Raw genomic sequence first — 26,429 nt, 5'->3', positions numbered from 1 at the left:
TGTATCAGTGGCAGAGCATGGCAGGGAACAATAGAAAGACTGATCTGAAATTTCGGCTTATGTTGCAGACAAAGAGTACTTACTCCTAAGAGCCATGGGATGCTTGGAAGCTGTGGTGAAAGTACCTTTTTCCTCCTAGGACTGTAAAGTTACTCTGTGCTGGTTGTTTTGCAGTGTCTGATAATTGGGGCTGGACCCTGTGGCCTTCGTACAGCCATCGACCTATCATTCCTAGGAGCCAAGGTGGTGGTCATAGAAAAGAGGGATGCCTTTTCCCGCAATAATGTGCTGCATTTGTGGCCATTCACCATACATGACTTGAGGGGTCTTGGCGCCAAAAAGTTTTACGGCAAATTCTGTGCAGGATCCATAGACCATATCAGTAAGTACAGCTGCTGCTAGACACAGCAGCACTTGTTCTTCATAGGGGAAAGGTGGGTGAGGGCATGGGGGTAACATTAAAATTCAGCCTACACCAATCACTGCTCTTGAGTCCTTACGGTACAATTCAGCATTACCTTTGCATAGTGCATTTCAGGCTAGACCTAGATGTGAAAGAAATACATTGTGCCATGAGATTATCACACATGCAATACATATCTATCCTCTTTTACACCTATTAGTTTCCAATGCATATCTTTTTCATAAACTGAAAAGTACATTTAAGGTTCAAACCTTCTTTGTTAATGGATAATTTTCATATTTACAATATTCATATACAATGAGCATTGTAAGCGACTTGTAAAAAAGAAAAATTACTGAATGCTTTTGAACATTCTTGTGAATGTTGATCTGGAAAAAGGAGGAACTATTTTGGCTTTGTTAATTTTTGGAAGAGCAATGAAGATACTTTCAAGAACACTGTCAGCCTATGAATAAGTTTTGATTAAATAGAGGTTTACATATTAAAATTGAGAATAATTTTGATGATTCTCAAATTCTGAGAAATCAGTCTCCTTTGAAAGCTGAATGCTTTGGTGGAGCAGGAGTTACTATTTTTCAGTTTTTCTTTTTTAAAAAATTTACTGGACATAGCACAGCCAGGTTTTGCCCACCAGACTGTGTTCTCCAGTGGGCATAAGCGGGAAGTATAAAGTGGCACAAACACAGTAGATAAGATTTGGCTTCTTGTCCAAAGCAAAAACTGCCTTTCTCTCTCTCTGTCTCTCTCTCTCTCTGGCAATGAATGGTAAAACTGGAAGGTCTTTGGAACGTCAGTCTTGCAGATTGCTTTTCCCCTTCAATTTCTTGTCATTTTTATTCTTCTAGTACTTTATGCATGTTGTCTTCTTTTGTATCTCAGCACAGCTGAAATTTAGTGTTTAGGTGGAGCATTTTTTCATTTCAGTATCTGAAATATGAAAGTAAGGTGTCTTCCTTCAAACTAATAGAGTTTGCACACTGTCATTTTCATACCCACTACCTACATTAACTGAAGAGGAAAGAGGTGGTGAGGAACTTACTCTGCCCTCACTAACCCAAAGGTGTTAGAATGAAGGTGCAGTTCAGTATTACAGCTAGGCTGATCAGATGGCTAGTTGCCATCTATGACAAAAGTGCAGTCCTGCTTGTGCTCTCTTCCCTCCCTCTCCTGCAGTGCACGTTCTGGTTGTTTCCCTTGTTGCTGATTTGGGGACTGAAACATAAAAAAATTATTTACTTTTTATTCTTTGAAAAGGGCTGGAGTTTGAGCTTTAGAAGTTTCTTGGCATGCCGTGATATTACACACCAGTGCTGCCTGGATGAAATGCTGGGAACACAGTGGGGAAAAAGAAAGTAGCAGCTGGCCTTCAAATCAGTTTATCAGTAATGTCAGAGACACATGGGCACTTGTGCTTTTTTCTTTTTCTTTTATTTATCATCTGCTTTTTTGCAGGTATCCGTCAGCTCCAGCTTATCCTTTTGAAGGTTGCCTTGATCTTGGGAATAGAGATCCATGTCAATGTGGAATTTCAGGGGCTTGTTTACCCTCCAGAGGACCAGGAGAATGAAAGCAAGTAGCATTGAAAACGGGTAGTAGAGAAAGGGGAAGTTATGGTAGGATACGCAGACTCCTGCTCCTTAACCCTACTTATGACTCTTAAGTCCTTTCCTCCTGCTCCATTAATGAAAGTAATTATTAATACACTTTTGCTTGAATTTTTAGTAGGATTTATTCTTTCTAGTGACAAATCCAAATTAGTTACTATACAGAAAAGAATCACCTGAAGTACTACATGGAAATAGACCACTACACAGTAGATTGTAATTGCTGCTAAAATATTTAAACCTATTACACTCAGAAGATACCTTTTTAAAACAACTCCTTTCCTTGCATTCACTGAAGATATTTATATCAGTGAATGATCTGTGTTAGCTTTTTGTATCTTTGTGAAACCTGTTCTCTGATTGCCATGGGAGAGGGTGGCTTACTTGTTTTTTGGCATCCTATTAATTGAATAGGTAGTAGAGAAGCTATAAAGGTTGTAGTGATCCTTAAAGGTAATAGTCAGGTGGTTTTACCAGAGCTGTCTCTGCCTCTTATTCACACAGAGTGGCTGTGCAAGTCAGCCACTGTCAACAATATAGCTGTCCTGCAGTGTATCTTTACTGACCGTGTGAGGAAGGGATTATGGATAGTAAGAAGTAGTTTTATGTATTTGTTCTATTATGAGCACTGTTTATATTGTCACTAACTTGGAATTTATCAACAGGAATAGGTTGGCGTGCATTGGTCCACCCAAAAACCCATCCAGTGTCTGAGTATGAGTTTGAAGTAATCATCGGAGGGGATGGCAGGAGGAACACCTTAGAAGGTAATGGTGTGTCCATAATTTGCTTTCAAATAGAACTTACTCTTAAATTAGTTAGAACAAAAATGGCCTTTAACATCCCAATCAAAATCTGGCAAGACATTTGACTAGTGAAAGGGGAGATTAAAAGTCCATGTAAAAATCCATTTGTATGAAAGACATGTGGGTCATCTTTTTCCTCTTCCTGTCCACTAGCAATGGAATTAGGTGTTTTGACCTGGATAATTTTTCCTACATTTTTTCTTTAGTTTGAGTAGTGTTGTAGCTCTTACCTTTGGGAGTAGGAATTGAACTGTTGAATATTAGTCTGTGTAGTAGAGAATTCTATCTTAATATTTTTGATGCAAGTTGCAATTTTTGGAAAAGAAGGTGAGCTTTTCCCCTAAACAAGAGCTTTTATTTTTCTGATGAAGCAATTGTTACTTTCTCTGTGGAGGAGTTTGTAATTCATCAGATCCATTCTCTCTTTATTTTGTGAGGGCACCTATCTATGGCATGCTGAGCCTTCTCTGAAGGAATGCTCTTTTTTTCAGTGTTGCTACTTTATCCTTCCCGTAGGGTTTCGCCGAAAAGAGTTCCGTGGTAAACTAGCAATTGCTATCACAGCAAACTTCATCAATCGCAACACCACAGCTGAAGCCAAAGTAGAAGAGATCAGCGGTGTGGCCTTCATATTCAACCAGAAGTTCTTCCAGGATCTACGAGAAGCCACAGGTTTGCCAACAATTCAGGTTTACAGTGAAAACTATTTGTCTTTATTATTACAACTTTGTAACTCAGGAATCATGTTTAATCAATAAATGAACGTCTTGCGCAAGGAAGTCAGTCATTGCTGTCTCTCTTTGAAATCTGACTTCCCCATTTTTACAGCTGTTCTATACAGCTGCACAAAGCAGATGTGTCATTCAGATGTGTGTCGTTTTTGTTCAGAAGTGGTGAACTTATTTCCCTGAAGGTTTTCAGGAAATCTGAGCCCTAAATAGGAAAAGTCTGAATCCTGAGTTCAGTTTCCTGCGCTCCACAACTGAATGCAAACCTTAGAGTGGTGATAAATATATTTTTAAAAAGAGGTAGGTGAAATGTGCTGTTTGTGGCTTTGTTAAAGATTCATATCTTAAAGTCATCAAAAGCATGGGAGAAAGCTGCTTGGCATTCTCTCTCTAAGGCTTTCTAACCACGTAGTTTCAATTTACTTTCTTCCCATAGAGCTCTTGTGTTCCACGTAACATGTAACTTGTTCCTTCACTGCCATGTCTTTTGTTCTGTTACAAGGTATTGACTTGGAGAACATTGTCTACTACAAAGATGATACACACTACTTTGTCATGACTGCCAAAAAACAGAGCTTGCTGGAAAAAGGAGTGATACGGCATGTGGGTATTAACTTTTCCTATACTCTCTATAAATGAAGATTTTGGTACAATTTGCTTTCAGTATGCTGAAAGAAGGGAAACACTCTCTTCTTTCACCACATAATGTTTTTCTACAGGTGTATTTTAGACCACAAATATATGTGGTTAATACCCTTCTGAAGTATTTTGGGCTATCGGAAGAGTGTTACAAGATCTATCCTCTCCAAATTTGTATTCCTTTGTAGATTTAGGGGTTTCTTTCATGTTAAGATAAAATATGCTTAAAGAACCTTTGATAGATTAGTTGAGCTTCCCTCATTTTATGGGAATGAAACAGCAGGGAGTGAAGAAAGTATTGGAAATACATCTTCTTCTGACAGAAGCTGATTTAAAAGTAGTTTGGCCACAAATGAATAAATAAGGATTGGGGTCTTGTGACTTTTGCCTGAGGTGTGTGAAGAGAAATGCTCAGAAGTTTCTTAGCTCTTTCACAGTCAGAAATGCTAGGAGGACTGATTTCCATTTGCAGTAAAAGATTTCCAGATTTTCTCTTGGAAGCATAAACACAGATAAGAATGAAAGAAGTTAGAGGGTAAACCTATATCAGTTGATTTGTAGGAGTTTTAATGCCAACTGTTGTATATACCAGTCTTAAAATAAACTTGTGGATTTGGCTATTTCACTTTTAATTTTCTCTTTTTGGCAGGATTATGCGGACACAGAGTTATTACTCTCACGGGAGAATGTGGACCAGGAGGCTCTGCTAAACTATGCCAGAGAAGCAGCTGACTTCTCCACTAATCAGCAGCTGCCATCACTGGACTTTGCCATCAATCACTATGGTCAGCCAGATGTGGCCATGTTTGACTTCACGTGCATGTATGCATCAGAGAACGCAGCCCTGGTGCGAGAGCAGAATGGCCACCAGTTACTTGTGGCACTGGTTGGGGACAGTCTCTTAGAGGTTTGTGTTTTAAACTTGTCATGTGTAAACAGTAAATTGAAGCAAAAGCACAGGGCATTGCACCCATCACCGAAATAATGCACTGCCTATAAGATAGTTACTGTAAGGAAAACTGCTGTTTATTATATAATAAACTGGGAGGTTTGAAGGAAGGGTAGGAGTGTTGGGAAAACAGAGTATTTAGGATGGCAATGATCTTGCTTAAGAAAATGTGTGCAGAGATTTTTTTCTGAAGTTATGTCTGTTCCATCTGCTTATTGGGACAATTAGACTCTCTATATAACCTGCTGTAGGCCTGTTAATAATTAGCATTTTGTAGTTGGTTAAAAAGTACAGTCTTGAAAAGAAGCTGTTAAGGCGCTCCTGGCTGTGACTTGTTGTTGGAGATAGAGGAACACTGGCTTTGGGGGAGCTCATGGGCAATTCACCATACATCTGGCTTCCTCTAGCCCAGTGGGAGTGGAGCTTTAAGCTAATTACTGAGCTATAATTTCCCAGCAGATTACCGTCTGAATGTATTTGTGATATTTGTTTAAAATTTTCCCTAACTAATGTTTTTCCTTTCTCTGCTTTTTTTTGTAAACTATAATATTAGCCATTTTGGCCGATGGGAACTGGAATAGCCAGGGGATTTTTGGCTGCAATGGACTCTGCTTGGATGGTACGAAGTTGGTCACTCGGAGCTAGTCCTTTGGAAGTTCTTGCAGAGAGGTAACAGAGAAAATGAACACACTTTCAGTTCTAATCTAATCCTCCAACGTCTCATCATTCATTCTGGTTTCTTCTAGTACAAATATATAGACAGAATGGGAGATACAAATTCTCACTGTTTTTAGAGGGTGCTTGTGGGTATAATTCAGTCGAAGAAAAAATTTCCTAAGGAGCTGATAAACTGAAGTATATTTATAGAGGAATAAGAATGTTGCAGCTGTTCTTGGTCCTAGTTTTAAAAGCAGATTAGATGAAGAGTCTCTTTTTGGTGCTTACTGATACTACATGGAGAAAGTGAGCCTGACTTTTCTTTTAAGGAAGCTAAGACCTGCTTTTATTTCATGTTCTCCTAAATTGATCACTTTGTTTCATATAAGCCAAACAACGTCTTGTGTTTCTTTGGAGTATTGAGTTCTTGATGTTTTTATCATCTTTGGCTGAGTGTTGTTTTGGTGACTCAAGGTGATATCTTAGAGATCAGAACTTGGGTAATTAAAAGACAGAGTAAGTAAAAGCAAGGTCTAATAGAACCTATTTTAAACATAAGCAACTGCAGCTTCTGATCATCAGGAACGGTAGTATAATTTAAAAAATTGTATAAATGGCACAATGGATATTTAAAGTTCCATTTGTTTGAATTTTAAAAAAATGGTGAAGATAATGTTGCAGTTGGAGCCAGACTTCCATCACCTTTCCATTAGACATTTGCAGACAGCAGTAAGATCTTCCTTGAGCGTTCTCTTCTGCACGCTGAACAAACCCAGTTCCCTTGTCCTCTCCTCACAGGGCAAGTGCTCCAGTCCCCTTGGTGGCCCTCCTCCTGAGTTGCTCCAGTGCCTCAGTGTCTTTCTTGTACTGGGGAACCCTTTCAGTTATGCTTAATGTATCGTTTTCTTCCCTCCTTTTTATTTCTGGAGTTGTATTAAATTGCAGATTTTAATACACTTATAGGGAAACTTAGCTATTCAGTGTCTGAAGTGGTTAGATTTCTGATCTGAATGTTTATCTCTCCAGGATTGACTTAGCAGTATTAGTAGTGTGCATCTCAACACACCTCCCCCCCCCCCCCCTCCCCCCCCCCCCCCAACCCCACAAACCAACCAACCCACAAAACCTAAAGCAAACAAAACAAACCCCAAAACTTTCTTTTATTTTCCCAAGGGAAAGCATTTATAGGCTACTGCCTCAGACCACCCCTGAGAATGTGAGTAAAAACTTCAGCCATTACAGCATTGATCCCGCCACCCGGTATCCCAACATCAACGTCAACTTCTTGCGGCCACAGCAGGTAACTGGACCAATGGTGCTTCTGAATGCTTGCAGTCTGCGTTGTCTTTCCTTAAATGAAGCTATGCTAATGTTCTGGGAACAGACAGTGACCTGGTGTGGCAGTATAGTGTGGAAGCGGTGAAAAGCAGATATATCAGTCAAGAGTAAACCTCTGTACTTTAACAAATTCCTGTTTAGGAATTTTTGATTTTTACAGTTTTAACCTTGCTGTAATGATATGTGAAACCTATACGTGTGTGTGTATGTGTGTGTGCGTGCACACATTTTCTTTGTAATAATCTGGTATAGCAGTCTGTCACTGCAATTTGGTATTCACTGAGCAGCAGCAGTCAGCTAGACTGTTCAGCACTGACTAGCTGTTCTTTGTTGTTCTGGGGTTCTTGGACTGAGATTTCTGCTACGTAAGTGTACTTGTCTTCCTTTTTGTGCCTTGGGATGGCTCCTTCTTGTCCTGCTCTTTCTGTATGGATCTTGGGTGCATGGCATGTTGGTAATTTTTAATTTTTTTGTCATTTTAGGTACGCCACTTGTATAATACAGGAGACTTGAAAGACATTCACCTGGAAATAGAGAACTTTGTGAACTCCAGGACACCAAAGCTGACTCGGAATGGTAGGCTTGGCTACTGCTCCATTCCTTTCAGTATTCTGGAGCTGGATTAGTACAGGATATAGAGCAGCAAGGCTCTAAAGTATTGCTTAACCAGTCTCTTTTGGTTTAGAAAAAGTATCCAGCAATTGTTTTGTCAATGGTCTGATTTTCCAATTTTTCAAGTTTCAATTAACATGTAAATATATTTTTGTTTGCCTCATTTCCCTTGCTTTATAATGCTGTTATCTTTCCAAGCATATTTGCTTATGCAAGCATTTTTTTCACCTCCTTTATCCTATAACAGTGTCCTTACATAGAGTGCAGAAGCCTAGCCTGAATTCACCCTAACAGTAAACTAAGAGTTCTTACAAACGTAACAGAAGGTATTTCTTGTGCAGTCTTTCATGTTCATGCTTTCCTTTACTTAATCTCATTTCTTAGATTAACTAAATGAAACCTCACTTCGCTTACGTTATTCTGGAAGTTAGATGCCTTGTGATAAGCATTTCAGTATCTGTCTACTTGTCCTGTACCCTGAGGGGTATGTTGAACTTTTCCTTTTGCACACCTTGCCTTTGGATGTCCGGATAGTGTCTGGGGACTCTCAGAATGGCACTTTGCTGCTAAGCCTCCCTTTCACTGCTGAATAGCTATGTAGTCTTTTGATTTGTTCTTTGGCCTGCAACCACGTCCCTTTAGGCTGTAATCTCGTCAGATCTTGCAGTAAGGCAAGGTGAAAAAAGGTCAGTGCTTTTAAAGGAAAGCTTTCAGGAGAAAAGAAAAAGTTGCAGAAGTACATTTGTAGTTCTTCCATTAGAAATAGTATATCTGGGCTTCAGAGAGCATTTGTGCTACTGCATATCCTTTTGATCATATTTAAAACAAGCCTTTGTGACTGTTTTATAATTCCTGGGGCTCTTTTACAAGGGCTAGGGTGAAAAGCCTGGCAAGTTATAACTTAGATAATTACTTCTTAGCAAATTAAAATTCTTTCTTGGACCTAAAATAGATAAGATAGTCTTTAAAAAAAAAAAAAAAAAATTCTGTCCTGTATTGCTCATTGTAGAAGGAGCTTGTTGTTTACACGAAGGTTTTATTTGTTGATTCATGGTTTTTATGTTGGGTTTAGAATTCATGAGAGAGATATTGTACATTTCTACTTAAATGTGATTTATTACAGAGTCTGTAGCTCGCTCTAGTAAATTGCTCAGTTGGTGCCAGAGGCAGACCGATGGATATGCTGGTGTAAATGTGACAGATCTCACGATGTCATGGAAAAGTGGCCTAGCTTTGTGTTCCATTATCCACAGATACCGTCCAGACTTAATGTGAGTAACTGGCTGTTTTGAATAACTGGGAAGAGCAGAACACTAGTGATATTTGGAACTAATAGTATGGAGACTGAGGCAATGCATTTGTGACTTATGGAGAAATGGATTGAAATGAATTCAATTAAACTTGATGGAAGCTAACATATGGTGATTCACCAGCAGAGTGGAAGGTCATAATAGCTTGATGAATATGAAGATAAATGTGTTGTCGTTTTCCCTTCTGGATGATTTGACAGAATTAAGCTTCAAATTGGTACTGACTGGAAACCATTATTGACTGACAGCTCTTTTCTCTGTGAAGTTAGTCAGGAATAGTTCATAACTTCAGTTAAATTTCTCACGAACAAATCTCTACACAGCCCTTTATAAATCTCCTGTTTAACAGTAACTCTTTTTAAAGACTTTTAGGCTGCTTTTTTTAGAAGTAGTGACCCACAGTCTAAATAGAGATATTGCTACTGTTTGTGCATTACATGCTGATTGGATGAATGAGAGGCGTCCTCTTACATGATATATTGGGTAAAACAGTGCCCAGATTCTACAATGGGAAAACACTGGCTGGAAGAAGTAACAGGAGCACAGACTCTGGTACTTTAATTGAAATCTGAAATGGCTTCAACTTCCCAAAAGGACATTAGAAAAAATAAATGCTAGAGCTGTATTTAAAGACATAATCCAATGTAAAGCATGCTGAAAAATTACTTGGTTATTCCCTTCCATGTGCACTGAATTACTTCTCTATTGGTGTACTTGAGTTAACCTGAGCTACTCTGTTTAATAGCTATATAGCTTGTGGAGAGTTCAAATAGTTTTGAAAATGGTTTATATAACTCTCTACAAGCTATAGCTTTTTATATATTTTTTTATATAGTTCTACAAGTTTTGGAAAAAGCCGGCAGAACTAAAATATGGATCAGTCAAGAAAAAAGGGGACAAAAGCGAAGACTTAATTTAGTTCCAAGCACAGAAAAGATTTTACATAGGGGAAAACAGTACAGTCTTCCAGTAAAGGAGGAAGTGAAGATATATTTCAGAGGATAATAAAGTTTTTAAGAAGAGAAATCTGGGTTTGGAGGAGGAGGAGCCAAAAATGAAAAAATAATATGTTTGAGCCGAAGTTCACCATAATTAAGTAGCATCAACTCTGCAATATAAAAAGGTTGCTGGCAAATACATTAAAGAGATTTTGGAGGAAAAAAAGGAGATGGATCCCTGAGTTCTTTCAGAAGACTGGTTTCTGCTTGATTCAGTGCATGCTGTCTTTCTGCCCTTTGCAGAGACTTTGATTCTTTGGATGAGCACAATGTGGAGAAGAATAACCAGCTGGCCTTTGACATTGCTGAAAAAGAGTTTGGAATATCTCCCATTATGACTGGAAAGGAAATGGCATCTGTCGGAGAGCCAGATAAACTGTCGATGGTGATGTACCTCACACAGTTCTATGAGATGTTCAAAGACACCATCCCCTCTAGCGGTAAGGAGTTTGGGGCAGGTCTCTCAGATTTAAAGAGAGCTTCAGGATGAATGTGTGTGCTTCAGTTATCTTCATGCTTCTTCTGCATAAGCTCATACTAGTCACTCGCTAACTTTACATTAGAAAAGTTGACGACTTACTGGTGCTGATAAAGACCATGTTAGCAGCATCAGGAGCAACAAAAAAATTAGTTAATACAAAATAATGTTCTCAAAATAATGTCCTCAAAAGTTCTAAACTCACTTCAGCACTACTTTTCTGCTTTCTTGCTATTATTAGGGGTTCATCTGTCTTGGCTAATATGAGGTGCCTTGCTAGTAGTTTAGTAGGTAATTTCAAAACATTGGCCAAGTTTTATATCTATTTACCATCTGTGAACGATGAGAGTGACTTCAGACCAAAGATCTTTGATTAGAACTGAAAGATGTAATTGTCTAACACAAATCAATATGGCCTACCTTTAAATATTAATAACGTTGTTGTAGCTGTTTCTTTATTACTGATGATCTTAATTCAAATCTATCATTCTGGTGGGAAAAAAAATTGTGTTTAATAGCCTTTTAAAAATACAGTGTGTATCAGGTATTATTTCCAAAACTCTGAACTCTTCTTAAGAATACGGATGATCATGATGCTCTTTAAATGTGAAAGTAAATAGAGTAAACAAACACAGTATTTATTCTGGGTGGTTATAAACCTTGAAAGAAGAACTGATTTTGGCAAAATGAAAAAGTAGAGTAGCTGAGAAAGGTATTAATTTTGGACATTACAATTATTTTATACAGAGAATTTAAGAAAAAGTGTTATGTTAAAAAAAAAAAATCAGTGAGTCCTTCAGTTGTGTATTTAATAGCAGCACCATAGAAATAACTTCTTGATATTCCCTTGTCCTACCTGCTTTTGCTAACAGATAGTCTGGACCTGAATTCAGAAGAAAAAGCTGCCCTAATTGCCAGTACCAAATCGCCCATCTCTTTTCTCAGTAAACTGGGACAAAGCATCTCTCGTAAACGCACTCCAAAGGTAAACATACCACAGTCTTGACAATACTTGTGTCTGTTAGGCTGCTGTCCAAGTAGGTGGTACTAAAAATGTATGTGTAAGCGTGTATCTGCTGTGTGTTTACAAAAGACCATGTGTTCATCAGGTCTTGGCATGGGACAATGCATGACATTTATAACTGCAGAATTACATCCGTAATATGTACTCTCAATTAGTGGTATATTTCAGTCTTAAAATCCTAGCCTTGTGATAGTATTTGGGGATATATTTTGTATTGGAACATAATGGGTTGCTCATTTCCCAATTAGCTGAAAGTGTTGAGGAATGTCCAGTTTAAAGGAAAAAAACGCCCTTAAACAAATGGAGAATGAGCCCAGAGAATTAATCAGTTGTATTGCAAAGCTTATTTACGTGCAGTGATGATGTTTATCTCAGATCAGAAAGGTATGAGAATCCTTATCTTTGGGGGTTTTTTTCCCTCCTCCTTCCATTTTCAGGACAAAAAAGAGAAGGAACTGGATGGTGCAGGAAAGAGGAGAAAAACCAGCCAATCTGAGGATGTAAGTATTACAATAAGGAAGGTGTCAGGGAGGAAAACATGTGGTAGGTTCCTCGTTCCCATTTCAGTCCTTTCATTTTCTATATCCAGACAGGGTTTTTATATGGTATTTTTGGGGTTTTTAGATAAAAAGTAATTCTTCAGAGGTTACACTTTGTCGTAGCTACAGTGCAAATATTTTACTGATGCTTATGAAAGAATAGTACACAACAAGTGAAATGTTGCAGTTCCCTCATATTCTATTTTTACTGCAATTTACTTGGATTTGATGAGGACACTATTGTGGTTTAACCCCAGCTGGCAACTAAGCACCACACAGCCACTCGCTCACTCTCCGTCCGGTGGGAAGGGGGAGAGAATCGGAAGAGTAAAAGTGAGAAAACTCGTGGGTTGAGATAAAGACAGTTTAATAGGGAAAGCAAAAGCCGCACACGCAAGCAAAGCAAAAGAAGGAATTCATTCACCACTTCCCATCGGCAGGCAGGTGTTCAGCCATCTCCAGGAAAGCGGGGCTCCATCACGCGTAACTGTTGGGAAGACAAACACCATCACTCCAAACATCCCTCCCTTCCTCCTTCTTCCCCCAGCTGTATATGCTGAGCATGACGTCATATGGTATGGAATATCCCTTTGGTCAGTTGGGGTCAGCTGTCCCGGCTGTGTCCCCTCCCACCTTCTTGTGCACCCCCAGCCTACTCGCTGGTGGGGTGGTGTGAGAGGCAGAAAAGGCCTTGACTCTGTGTCAGCACTGCTCAGCAGTAACTAAAACATCCCTGTATTATCAACACTGTTTCCAGCACAAATCCAAAACATAGCCCCATAGTAGCTCCTATGAAGAAAACTAACTCTATGCCAGCCAAAACCAGCACAGACACCAAGAATAAAACTTTCATTTAGTAAAGTCATGCAGTATAGTCAGAATTTTCATTCATATTTAAACTTTAGCCTTGGTTAGTGTGGAAAGCATACATTTCTAGCATGCCACATGAGGCAGTCCTTCACTTGAAATGTGTTTATAGCCAAATAGGTACAAGTGAGTTAAAATTTAGTGCTTTGAGTTGTCAATGAAGGTTTGAAGATAGGCCTTTGCTTTGTGTCAGTGGATTCATGGGAGTGTTTCAACTGTGGTCTCTTTGGTAGGTAAGTGTATCAAATAAGGTTGAAAAGATAAGTAAAGTTTAACAGAACTTTTGATGACATGCCAAAGGAAATTAAAATGTGAGCTTTCAAGTGCAGACTAATAGATTCGTTTTCTACAGCGTTAGAAACCTCTCACAGCAAAAGGGTAGAGAGGAAAAGGTGATCTGTTTGCATCTTGTTAAATTTTGATATCGCTGATTGTTAGGAGGACATCCCGCGAAGCTACAGAGAAGAAAGGCCCACACTGGTGAGCGCCCTGACAGAGAGGAGAATTGATGCTGCCATTGGGAATCAGAACAAAGTCAAGTCTATGGCAACCCAGCTACTGGCCAAGTTTGAGGAGAATGCACCAGTGCAGTCCTCAAGCTTACGAAGACAGGTAGGAGATGGATAATAAACCCCTTTATTTTGGAATTATGGAGGAAAATCATGAATAATAATATGCATTCCTTGAGATGGGATGCTAGTGGTGCTCTTCTACTTCAAAGGCTCCCCTAGGCAAGAGTGAAGCTTACTCAAAAGAGAAAAAATTTAAGTTAGGAGTATGGGATAGAGAAGAACTTGCTAATAAAAGTCTATTTCCCTGTTATTGCCTGTATTATGTTACGTAATGTCTTTCAAAAACATCTTACCAACAATTTGTTTGGTTTTTTTTATAACTACTATTGCTCTTGAAAAGCTTTCCAGGAACATCCCATTTCTAATGTTTAAGAACTGTCATTTAATTTCTGATTTGAATTTTTTCATGCCAGGTTATATCTGTTTGTTCTTGTGAACTGTGATTAAGTTTTCTATGCGTGTGTAAGTGCAGCAGATAAATGCCTGGGAGTTTCTTTGCAATCGGGATATTTATGTCATTCCAAGTGAGGCTTCCTGATGACTGCTGGTTATTCAGGATGGTATCTGAACTACTGCAACTGCAGGGTAGTTGTCTTTGAAGTTAGATTGAGTCACTTCAGGCTACTGTTAGCAGTGTGGTGTCAGCAGTGTAAGGCTCAGTATGGTTTAAGTGCCTGAGTTCTTGCTCTGCTGCATAATCTGTCTTCATAGCTTGTGCCAAGCTCTGTGCTGCCTTGGCCAGATTGTGAGTGGGACCTGACCTAGCTACTTTAAAGCTAGGTCAAGTATGTCTATGCTACACTGCAGAGCAGTGTTAGTAGTATAACATAATCTCAAAACGGTGATGTTTATCCCACTCTTTATCAACCAAATGTTTCCTCAGCCACTACATATTGGCTGGAATAACCAGGCTGATTTGAAGGAACAATGAAAATAAAGGGAAGGTCCAAAAACATACGTAATTTCCCATTTTTGGATATTTTTTCCCTTTTTATATTTTACTTGCTAAATGAATTCTCCCCTACCCTATTTTTTTTCTTAAATGTTTGTCTGTCTTATTCTGTATCCCATTCCTTTGGCTTTGAGTTTTCTTTACTATTATATCTTTCCTCCTTGGTCCAAACCCACGTTCCCTACAACCTACATGCAGCAACCTGTCCTGCCTTATCAAGAGCGTGTTCACAACCAACCATCCAGCAGACGAGAGCAGGGCCGTCTTGCTCCCATACCCCAGTGGAAACAGGTAAAGAAACTGATTATGAATACAACGCATTGCCTGCACCCAACGCTAGCTATCACTGTCTTGTTTTTAAACCAGTCCTTTTCTAGCACCTTTTGCGAGTCCATTATTTTAAATAATTTAACTTTTAATGGATAAAATCAATATCTGCCTTTGGTAATGATGCATGGTTTAATGTTTCAAAAGGACTTAGTCAAATTTTCCCAGCCCTCTTATGCTAGTTTCAAGTTCCCAGGGTTTCAGTGGATGTTTTAGCAGAAACCTTGCCTACAGATGCAACCTGGTGTAGACATTTTATCATCTGGAGTATTTCTAGATTTTTCTGTTAGAAAAAAATTGAAAAAAGGTAAGCAGTTATTGCAACCAATGAGGTTAAAGGTGTCACGCCATCTATGATATTAAAACTCTTCCTTTGGTATAAATAGTAAAATCGGTTATCAGTTTTGCTATTCACATGTGAAATCTTATGTGTTCTGCAGTTACAGGAGACTTTATTGTGGTTTCCTTTTCTCTATGATAAATGTAGCTGTCCTTGCCAACTTCTCACATTCATTGCATTGCAGATTCCTGTATTACTGTGAATTAAGTAAATTTTAGGTTTCCTGCCACAGAGGTGTCAGAATAGGGATCAACAGCAGAAAAAAGAGGTATCAAATTTTATTTTCTCTTGTGTGTTTTGGCCCAGTGTCATTGCCGGTGTTTTTCTTTCAGCAGTGCACTTTCAAAAGCAAGGCTTGTGACAGACAATCTTTTCGGGCAGATAGGGATACTTATCTCACTAACTTCCTCTGCTTCCACTGTTTCCCTGTGCAAATGGCCTCCTCATGTTTCTGAGAGTGCTGAGACACCTTTTTCTGGCAGCCATAATTTGGAGAAACATCTGCTGCTTTCTGGTTGTAGTTTAATCAGAGCATACTTTGGAGTCAAGAGGAAGAAGATGACACTAGTTTGGAAATTCACTGTCCTGCATGTTTATGGATTCATGGTTAACTTCATGTTCAAGGCATTCAGCACAATTAGTGCTGCATGTCATGACCAGTGCCATGATCTAGAAGATTTCTCTCCAAGAAAGAAGACCTAAACCAGGGGAATTGTTGTCAGTAGGACTGTCAAGAGAGTCTTAAAAATGTCAACATTATGGTTAGGTTTCCTGACTCAGTGTTTTTTCTTCTATGTTCTATGTCATCAAAATCTTCTTTATAGGCTAATGAGCACTTTCAGGTGGATACACATCATCCATGATTAAGGCAAATTTCATTTTTTAAGAATACTTCCCAGGTAAAGGGGGAGAACCCAAAGAACTGATGCAGAAGAGCATAATATGGCTGTACAATATTAAGTCAGTTGATGAGCACTGCTTATGTTACCCACAAATAAAAAGGAAGACAACGAATGCAGTCCAGTCTATCCCAATTCAGAAGGATGAAGATTTGTGTTTTAGCATTTGGAGAAGATCACATCCTGCAGCCTTGAGATTGTATTTGAACCTGCTATTGAAACTTTATGAAGGCTTTATAATTAAGCCTTTACGGTGAAACACAGAAGTTCTTATTGTTGTCCTTTTGTAACTGATCAAAAAAAGAACAAACTTTTGTTTCCTGCTTTTATGATGAGGATTTTCTCCTCACCAGAGAGCAGTTTGTTGTTGTTTTTGTTCTTGTTTTTGCTTGCACTATGTGCTTTTTTTTAAAAAAAAAAAAAAGGGGGAGTGGGGGGAAGAAAAAACATCCTTCTGGTCTCCCTCAACATTAATAGCATCTCTATATAGGCAGCAATGTAGGGCAGATCTTTGAAAAATCATCTTTCTGTAACAATTGTACTTTCAGAGGACTTACATTGTTTTATTCAACACTGACATTGATTACCTTCTGTGGATGATTTCCCTCTCAAGATTACAGCTGGAGATGATCTTTCCTTGGTAGGCTTTACTGCGTCAACAGAAGATGGTTGGTTCTTGGGTCCAGGTTTCATGCTGGATTTTGCAGTGCTTTTCATCTGACACTTGAAATGGAGAAGAATAAAACTGGATCTCAAGGATGCAAAATCTGCAGGATACAGTATGATCAAAGAAACAATTGATACGGTCCCTACTCCAAAGGTTCCTTATTACTTGCCTGGGAAAATGAAGAACATCAGTTGTCTTCATTCAAAAGCCATGGGAGTATATAGAACCATTTACTCTCGACTGATCAGAGATCAGCTGAGGCAGGAAGCCATCCACTGAGTCAAGCAGCCAGCTTTGTCAAGCTTGGAGAGAAATCTATCCTGCAGGAAGTTGTTGCTGAAACAGTGCTTCAGCTGGCAACTGAGATTCCTAATTCTGGTTGCTTAGGCATGCAGAATCCAATAGCTGTGAGGCTGTGTGTTACTACGGTACTGAAATGGCTTCCTACTGTGACACTGGGCACTCTAGCTACAAAGCTATTTCCTGGGCCACAGATTACCAAGAGTTGGACTTGATGCGGGGTACCAGTACATGTTACTGGAGATACTGTAAAAGATTAGTATTGCTCCTGACAAGCTTTTTAGGGAGGACGTATGTTTACTGGAGAGAGCTGTTCATGAAGCTATGGGAAAGGGTTGTCTTGTTTGGCACAGGTGTCAGAGTTCATGAGCAGAAACTTCTGTCAGTGACTTCATGTAAGATATATCACATAGCAAATACCTTCTACTGAAGAGTCCTTTGAAGAGGAACAAAGCAGTTCCTAAGGGGACAAAGTGGTCACGTGTTATTCAGGGAAATCACAAGTTGTCTAATGTTCTTGCCAGTAGGCAGAATGAAGTTGAGGTCCTCAGGGGTTTTTGGGAGAAGGGAAGTTTTGCATCTTGTGTTCGATAGGTTTGGTCCTGCGTCTTGGAAACTGCATGGAAAAGGAAAGCATATTGCAAAAGCATAAGAGTGATTGCAGGGGAGAAGCCACACAGTTGTAAAGGATGTAGTCTGGGTTGGACCCCCAGTTTTGATGGAAAATTTACATCTGCTTTGGGCTATTGCCTGCCAGTGTCTGTCAGATGGACTTCCTTAGCTGTACTTGCCTTATCAGTTTAAGTCTAGAATCTTGCTTTGCCCTGGAGTCAAGAGTTACAAGGCCAGCAGTTTCAATGAGTTTGTAAGGCAGACTGTCTCTGTGTCTGTTGTACAGGTGGGGTAGGGGTGGCTTGCTAAGACAGGATTCCTAGAAAGAGTGAAATCCTGGCAGAATCTGTTCTGAAGCAGTTTTTACTTTCATCACAAGACCTTTAATGCTATCTCTCTTGGAAAGGGAAAACCTTCAAAAGATCAAGCAGGTTAAAAACCTCACCAATCTGCTGCACGCAGCATTCAGTGTGGCCTGCATTTTCCTCTTGAATTTGATTACAAAGTTTGCTTTATTGAGCTACACTTCGAGAATGTTGGTCTGTGTTGTCAAAATAGGGTTCGTGCTATTATGAGCACCTCAGCAGCAGCTGGTAATGCATGAAGATATTAAGTGTACATGCACAGTGCAAATGTGTGTAATTTTTTATGTGATGGTAATATCTCCTAAAAAACTGGATTGTGTTTCATGGTGTGGTGGTTAATCTCCTCAAATGAATGCCTACTTGTATAAAAACATCTTCCATGGTGTGTTCTATTGCTTTCCAAGCCATTTTGGCTGCCTTTGGGAAAGAGCATCTCATCAGGGATCATGAAGCCATTGAAAAGCCATGTGGTCTGTCCAGAAGAGGATCTGACTGGGTATGGTATGGGAGACGAGCCTTTTAAACTGAATTTTGTCCTGGCTTTCCAGACTCTCAGCTTATGGCCTTCAGCAGTTTTCTGCTATAGTTTCATAGGTCTCCTGACAGCAACAAGGTATGTGTGTAATGCATAAGCTTAAATCACTGATGTGTGCTAAGATGCTTGTAAGATGGAGGTCACGTGTCTTTTGGTGCAAATCTTTTCTGCCTCTGGAGGTCTGATGCTTGTTCTTTTGAGATGGTCTCCTGAAGTGTGGTAAAGGTGCAGCAGTACAAACTCTTTTCAGTAATTCTGTTGGAACTGTGGTTTTTGGAGATATACGATGACTAACTGAGATGACCACAGTCGGCAGGAGCTGAAATCTTAATAGAAGAGAACTTATAACACCAATGATTTCTGCAAATACTGTTTTTCCTACTTAATTTCTTATTTAAAACTGTTGATATAGCTTTCCTCTTTCCTATAGCCATCTTTGTCTTTGCATGCTCAGATATGCATCCTACTGGAGGACTGAACATGTACTTCATACATCTGTACAATGTTATATTCCGAGATCTGCCATGGAAAAATATACAAGTTTGTGAAAATGTTGAAATTTGAAATGCAAACTTGGCCATGGTCAGACGAAAGTCCATGAACAGCTGTAGTGGTTGAAAATGTTACCAACCTTTCAGCTAGAAATTAGTGACTTCACAGCTGAGCCTTTTGAAACAACATATAAATGTTCCTCATCCACTTCAGTGCAAAGTCATGTGCTTTAGTTTAAGCTGCTTGTAGCATCTGTTTGAATTAGAAGAGTTTGTTTGTTTGTTTATTTATTTATGCTGAAAGGGAAGAGAATACCCAAACAGATGTTAGTGTCAGCTCAGCTGTAAGGGCAGTAAGGAACATGTGTAATACCTTTAAACAGCATGCTGTTTCTTTGGAGGCTATCTAACAGTGGCTTTGGATACACAGCATTTTTTTTGCAATGCAACAATTTCCAGATATGCTCTGGTGAGAACTCAAAAGAAAAGGAAAAATCAGGCAGAAGATACATTAATAATCAAGAAGTGGTGGAGAAAAGACTGTACATAGTAAGGAGGTACAGAACTAGAAAGGCATGTTTTCTGGCATATTAAAATGAGGACATGTATGTGCATTGTGTAATATTCAGACTATTAGATATGGCTACATTTTAGCTATAAAACAGCTGTATTTCTGTTCTAGTAGAATGGCAGAGTACAGTTCAGCTTGGCCTGAGGTGGTTTAGTATCTGTAAGTTAAAGAGGAGGGATTTGAAGCTGAGAACACAATACTGTGGCTGGAGTTGTATTGCTAATGAACTGCAAGCAAGAGTAATTAGGTCAACAGGATGGATATCTTTAAACATTGCAAGGCACAGCAATAAGTAATTTTTCATGAAGCAAAGACAGCGGTCCAGCTGTGCTATGCAAAGTTCCAAGTTGTACCTTTCACCGATTGTAAGACCTTGAGTCAGAAACTCAACTGATGATTGATATAAGTACATGTTGGCTGCCCCTAGAAGTATCTGTCAAATGGACATGTGATAGTGTGGCTATGGGCGAAAAACTTCGGTCTTTTAGCTTCAGATAAAACGTGGCTTTAGGTCATTCGTGAGAGGTGTGAGCTTAGGATCACGGTCCCTCAGTTCACATGTTCTGGCCTGTCTCACCAAAGCCAATGGTAATGTTATCTCTTTTCTACCATTATTATGATTTTTTTTTTCTTTTTCTGTTTTAAAAAAAGCTGAGGAATAAGGAACGTTCTCGGACCTGCCCCAAAAAAGTGATCATGCTCTCTTCTTCCACTCCACCTTCCTCTCCACCGTATCCCAGGCAGCAGGTGATTCCCTCTGCATGCTCTGTCCCTCTCTCTTCATTACTGCTTGTACAAGTGACTAGATCAGTTACTGGATATCCTATTTACAAACGCATTACCAGTTTTCTTTTTTCAGATGACGATAGGGCTTCTTCAGCCTCTTAGACTAGAAACACAGGTTGGTGTTAGCTCACCGGAAGTATGATTATGATGATTATCTGATGCACTGGAGACTCTGAGATTTTACTGTAGGGTAATTGTAATTACAGTAGCCTTTTCCAGTTTTGAGTTGCAGCAAAATAGAAATTAAATGTTTGGAGTAGTGCGGGGAAAGAAAATGCAACTTTTCTCCATCTCCACTCTTTATTTGAACAAGTATGAATGAAAATTTGCCCTTGTATTCATGAAACTCTTTCAGGATTACTTGTATGAAGTGCCTTTTTAGAGTGTTGTAGTGGCCTGCACATATCCAATGTGGTCTTTCCATTTCCCCCACACCCAAGCTTTTGTCTCAGAAGAGTTTGTGTTCAGTCTGTCTGAGTTTGAATTTGGAGCAGTGAGAGCTGTTCTGAACAGAGTGTATAAATGTACGTCCAGATGTTTGTGCACGTGTTTGTTGTCCTTCTAGTTAAATATTACCTGAAATCCTTTAATATTTGTGTCTTGTTGTACATGGTCATCGTGCTGCTTTGAGTTGTACCTTTTAAAAATTTTTGTTTCATTTTTCTACTGCAGTAATAAAATCCACTCCTCCCTGATCAATCCTGAACTAACCTTGAGGTGATAAAAAGGCAGCCACAGTTCCATAGACCTCCCATAACTTTAAATAGGAATTGTACAAATAAATTTCCCCATAGGTGGAAAATGTTTTTTTGCTGTACACTTGTATGCCTATGAACTCTGTAAAGGCATGTTACCTTTTAGCAGAGTGGACGAGATTTCTTCTTAAACATAAAGTTTGACTTGCCTTATTGCTGTGATTTCTCAGAGTGTTGTTACATGTTATATTTAATCTGGTCTACTTACTGTCAGCCTCTGGAGCACACATTCTCTGCTGCCTCTCTGGTGTCTGCATCTGCAAGATAGGTCAGGTCTGCTCACTGATCTGATTTAAAACTGTCCTAACAAAAAAGTGGTTAGTTTTCTGGCACACTGTGGACACCATGGTGCAAGAAAGGATACAGGAATGGACATCTAGATAGAATGGGTGGTGAAGGCCCTTTTCATCAGCAAAACCCACATTTAAACTGAATTGAGTGTAATATTATCAGATGATGTGATAGCTAGCTGCCTTCCTCTTGTCAAAATCCTTTGAAAATTTTGACAGATACATTTTTATGAGAGAAGAAGGGTTTACCCCAAGCTTACAGAAAGAGAAACTAAGACAGTTAAATGCTGAGTTTTACTTTTTAATCTATGGCGTGGGATTCATTTTCCATATAGAGAAACTGGCTTTCAGTTACTAAGGACCCCTTAGCTCTGTATTTTCCCTCCCTAGCTTCTCCAAGTGTTTGTCTGTCCTGTGTCTTTTTGGTTGCCTAGTTCAGTCATGAGAGCCAACTACTGCTGGGTCCAAGTGTACTTTGACCATTTTCTACGTTGTGTCCTGTAGGAAACTTTTTTTTGCATGTCTTCTTGCTTAAACTAATAATAATAATAATAATAATAAAAAATTTGGCTTCTTCCTTTTAACTCTGAGGAATTTTTACCCCCTGTGCTACAGAACTGATCTGTTAGACTCAGTTGAGAGGGGTCTGCTTTTGGAGACATTTTTTCTTCCTTAGGAATGGTTTCTTTTCCTGAAATTGTCTTGGCCTAGGCCTCACAGCGAGTTAGATGGATCTATATCCTTGTTACACTGATGTCTTTTAAAAGTTGTACCTCTGTGCTTCTAATGCATTCATTCTGCCACTTCTTTTAAACTTTCCATTTCCTTCCTTTGATCTAATATCACAGTATGAGTTATGTTGAGTGTCTTACCATCTCTATCGTACTAATTTCATTGCATTGTGGTACTATATTGTGGTTTACTGACCTAATATGGATATATACGGACAGTTTTTTAAAATTTTCCCTACAGGATCCAAGTTATTATTGCCAGTTTTAGAATATTCTTCTTAATAAACTGTTCTGCTATCATTATGGCCTCTTTTCTGCCTGCATCGTAAGAAAAATCAGATGAAGTGTGTTTTGACTAGGAAGTTGGTCTGTGGTTATTAAGCTCATAATTTTTGCCTGCAGAGAAACAGGGAACCTGGTGCCGACTGTCCCGGGGAGCAGAGTCCCAGACAGGAAAGGGTAAACAGCATGAACAAATGGCATGGATGCTGATGACACAAGGCTGTGGTGGATGTGTGTAATACGGAGAACAAATGTACTGAGTAGTGAAACACACTTATCCTAATGCTGCTGTTAACACGCTGGAATTGCTAAGAGTCAATTAGGAGTGATTATTTCTGTGTGATACCCACATAAATGCATAACAAGCCTTCATCAACAGTTTGCTATATGCTTTTATTTTGCTGTAGATCTAGCATTGAAGCTCTTCCCATTCTTCTTTTTCTCTTACACCTCTTTATTGAAGTATGCTGTGGCTGTAGCAGAACAAGAAGAGTTATGTTTTGTGCTAATTCATGCGAACATGGTTGCATTGTTTCCACTGCTTGCTTTCTGGATGGTTAAACAACTGGCATTCCATCCTGCCTCCTACAGGCCAAAGTAAAAGTAAAAATGATGAGGCATTATTTAGCATAGAGACTTTGAAGCCTTCTTAACAATGAAATATTCAACGGTCTGTCTGAACGACTCAGTATTATACAGAAGCATGGGAAAAGAAAAGATAGGCACTCAGAAGAATTCGTTGATTTGAATTCATATTGACAAATTAATTGACATTCCAGTAAAGGCTTTGAATGAATTAAGTCATAAGTGGTAGCCAGCTATAAAACTGTTGCAACCTTCAGAATGTTTTCTAACAAAAGACTCTTGTGGGCCGCGTGTTTTCTGACAGGCAGTAGAAAATGAGTAAGTGTGTGTCTGCAGTGACACAGAAGTCCACAGCTTTATAATAGGCCCCAGTTTTAGTGAAAAGGACCTAGTAGGAAGGAGTAGGTGGAACTGAAAGCAGCTGAAAGTAGAGAGTAGTATTAATGCATCTGAATGGGAAAAGTGTTTCTTGAAAATTGGGTGTGAACCCGATTTTCTGTTCTGCTTTGGAGGACAGTTAGCAATATGTAGCAGCACACTGGCATTCTTGACAGATCAAGTCTGAGGTTTCTTCATGCACATGTTTGTATTTCCTGGTCCATTTACTTTTGAACTCTACAAACAAATTAGCTAAAGGCTATGTGATATTGCAGGTGATACCTCTGTCCTGCACAGCAGGCCGCGAGCCAGGTCTCTTTTCCATGTCACTAAGTACACCACACAACAGTCTAAGAAGATTGATGTGAAAGACCAGACTAGCAGAGGTGTCAAATATTGTGCCTGGGATGTGTTGACATGGCAGTGCAGTAAGAACAAGTAGGGCAGTGAAGTTGCAGGAGTAAAACTGGCAACTTCTGTGATAGTTTGATTTTTGCTGTGCTTTGTTTCAGCCAGCCAGTCTCATTAAACATCCTCTCTTTGGCAAGTACAGCGTTCACTTTTCATATACCAGTGGAGACGAACTCATTCTTTATGAGAACTGAAGTACATTACCCTAAAAAAAGTGTTGCTGTGCACAAAATCTGAGAAACACAAGTATGTGCAGGTTTAGATATGTAAAGGAAATCCTTGAGAATTGAGAACTATGGTGAAATAAGTTGGCAAATAAGCTCCTTTGTGCATGATAAAGCCACTTTTTTTTTTTTTTGGATGGTAATGCCAGAGAGAGAGGCCACACGCTTGTTTGGTTTTGGCTGCAGCAGTCCTAGATAGGAGAGTTGTGAATAACGACTAATCAACTGTTTTATCTTGGCCTTGAGAGTCAAAACTTAGCACTTCGTTAGAACAGTAGACATTGGAAATAAATCGTTTCCATTTATTGGAAATAAAAACAGTCTTCACATGGGAGCTCCTCTTACTGTTCTGCATGTGAATTTTATACCTTTTGTCTGGCATTTCGGTGTCTATTCCTTTTGGGGCTTTTTTTGCTGGTTTGTTTACTTCCTCCCTCCTTCCTCATCTCACAGAGATCTCTTCGTTTATTTTCTGATGACCAAGTGCCTGAGAATGTTGAGCAAAGGGCATGTCAGCTGGCTGCCCTCCTGGAGTCCAGACCTGCAGTGAGGCATCAGGTGACTACAGCCCTGCCTATCTGGTGTCCTGTATCAGTGTGGGATTCTGAGTACCGGTGACATCTGGGGTCAGCGGGATAGAAAAATTCACCAAAATACGATGACCACTGCTGTACAGTCATGTGTAGTATTTTTATCCTACTTGCAGGTTCTTAACTGTCTCCTTGTTTGATGAATGACAATGTTTCAGTTTCTCAAAACACAATATAAACAATAAGGTAAAAAACAGCCTCCAAGCTTCAGAGTACATGCTGAAAACCAGCTGCACTCCAGATCAAATCATCTCACAGTGGTCATTTACCAGTCAGTTGCTCACAACTTTTACTTGCTTTTGGAAGCAAGAACATTCGCATTTTCCAAGCATGATTCCTGGCTCTGAAGTACTACTTTTGTGTCCATACTTCCTGTATACTTATTTCCAACAGTAGAGTTGGCAGCTTGTGCAGATTTTCTTTGATTCCAGTGTACGCTTTTGTTTTGGTTTGGTTTTGTTCTTAATTTTCTCTCCAGTGTGTCAACTTTGGCATATGGGAGCATGCCAGTTTGAACAGTGGTTTCTTTAGTTTCTAGTTGCTTGCCCCTATCTCTGTTTTCAGTTATCTTCAACAGCATTTGGCAAACTGGAAAGTGCTTTTGGAAAACACCACCTACAGAAGTGATTTTTTTCATAACTTATTGTTTTGAGTTAACCATACAAAATCAAGCTCTCTTCTTGGGCTGGAGTGTAAACAGTCCCAGAACTTTTGCTGGTGGGCATAACTTTTCCAAGCCATGTCAAAAGGAAATTTATAACATTTAGGTCACTTTCCATTGCTGTTCTTTTGGGGATGCTGTCTTTGCTGATAATTAAAGTCAGTGAAGCTGTTCTCAAGGAAGGAAGAGTGAATCTTTGGCTGGATTTGATATAGAATTTGGGGACATAGAAGCAGCCATGAAAGACTGAGTAAGAAGACTAATTTAAACATATTAACATCCATTTGTTAATGGGTGACACAACTGAAGATCTCGGGCATGATCCAAGGACAGCGTGCTCATGTGCATTTCCTTACTCAGTTGAAATTATGATACAGAAATGAACACCTACACCAAAACATCTTGCTCCTACCTTCTGTATTGCTCTCTAGCACTTTTAAGCTCCTTTTGAGGATGGAAAAGATTAACAGCATTACAATGCAAAGACAGACATTATTTCTGAAACTGCCTAATTTCTGTATAGTACCAAATTAAGGAGAAGAGAAAATATATGGGAGACGGAGAAGACAAAGTAGAGGAAAGGATAAAGTGGGTAGGACAGAGAGGAAAAAGAGGAAACAGATGTTGGAACACTGCAGGCAATGATAGATTATGGTGTGGGATTTTAGGGGAAGAAAACAAGAAAAATAGAGTAGTAAGAGAAAGAAAGCTTAGCAAAGAAAGACATTTTCAGAAAAGAAATTTGATTAAATGTTGATGATCTTAAGTACAGAAAATCTGTGTATAAAGTAAACAGTTACATTTCTTTACATTGGGGAAATTGTGAAAGCCAAGCTATTTCGCATTTTGTCCAGTAGATTTAATCTTGAGGCTAGGCCATTCTAAGTGGCTAGAAATAGCTATTTTCTTGGGTTATGCAGCTACATGACATTTATTTTTCCTTTTTATAATGGAAAACATAATTTTCTTGTAAAAGACGGTCGAATATTTGAAATTTGCATAATTTTTCTTTCCAGATTATAATTTCTAGGAATGCACAGTTCCTACCAGCGCTATGTCTGATACTTCCAGCTATTGTTTTTTTCCTATTTATGTGAAGTATTTCTTGGGAGATAGGCATAATGAACCATAG

At 39.1% G+C, this 26,429-nt stretch overlaps 1 protein-coding gene across 12 annotated transcripts in view; it reads left to right on the top strand.

Annotated features, from left to right (window-relative positions):
- MICAL3 (microtubule associated monooxygenase, calponin and LIM domain containing 3) overlaps positions 1-26,429 on the top strand; it is a 165,789-nt gene that overhangs the window by 59,606 nt on the left and 79,754 nt on the right. For 11 of the 12 annotated variants that reach the window (XM_076341685.1, XM_076341675.1, XM_076341656.1 and 8 more), the window contains exons 3-20: positions 175-382; positions 1,877-1,993; positions 2,694-2,795; positions 3,351-3,506; positions 4,065-4,165; positions 4,851-5,108; positions 5,704-5,819; positions 6,981-7,107; positions 7,628-7,721; positions 8,881-9,028; positions 10,309-10,505; positions 11,416-11,528; positions 12,005-12,067; positions 13,412-13,585; positions 14,696-14,788; positions 20,256-20,351; positions 22,569-22,625; positions 24,500-24,604. In XM_076341685.1, coding sequence (XP_076197800.1) covers positions 175-382; positions 1,877-1,993; positions 2,694-2,795; positions 3,351-3,506; positions 4,065-4,165; positions 4,851-5,108; positions 5,704-5,819; positions 6,981-7,107; positions 7,628-7,721; positions 8,881-9,028; positions 10,309-10,505; positions 11,416-11,528; positions 12,005-12,067; positions 13,412-13,585; positions 14,696-14,788; positions 20,256-20,351; positions 22,569-22,625; positions 24,500-24,604 — 2,325 coding nt within the window. The remainder of the gene's footprint in view (positions 1-174; positions 383-1,876; positions 1,994-2,693; positions 2,796-3,350; positions 3,507-4,064; positions 4,166-4,850; positions 5,109-5,703; positions 5,820-6,980; positions 7,108-7,627; positions 7,722-8,880; positions 9,029-10,308; positions 10,506-11,415; positions 11,529-12,004; positions 12,068-13,411; positions 13,586-14,695; positions 14,789-20,255; positions 20,352-22,568; positions 22,626-24,499; positions 24,605-26,429) is intronic. The other variant, XM_076341695.1, reaches the window with a different exon arrangement.

The sequence above is a fragment of the Aptenodytes patagonicus genome, chromosome 1 (genome assembly GCF_965638725.1).
Source record: "Aptenodytes patagonicus chromosome 1, bAptPat1.pri.cur, whole genome shotgun sequence".
NCBI lineage: Eukaryota > Metazoa > Chordata > Aves > Sphenisciformes > Spheniscidae > Aptenodytes > Aptenodytes patagonicus.
The sequence above is the reverse complement of the archived record's forward strand: the minus strand, read 5'-3'. Positions and strand labels throughout refer to the sequence as shown.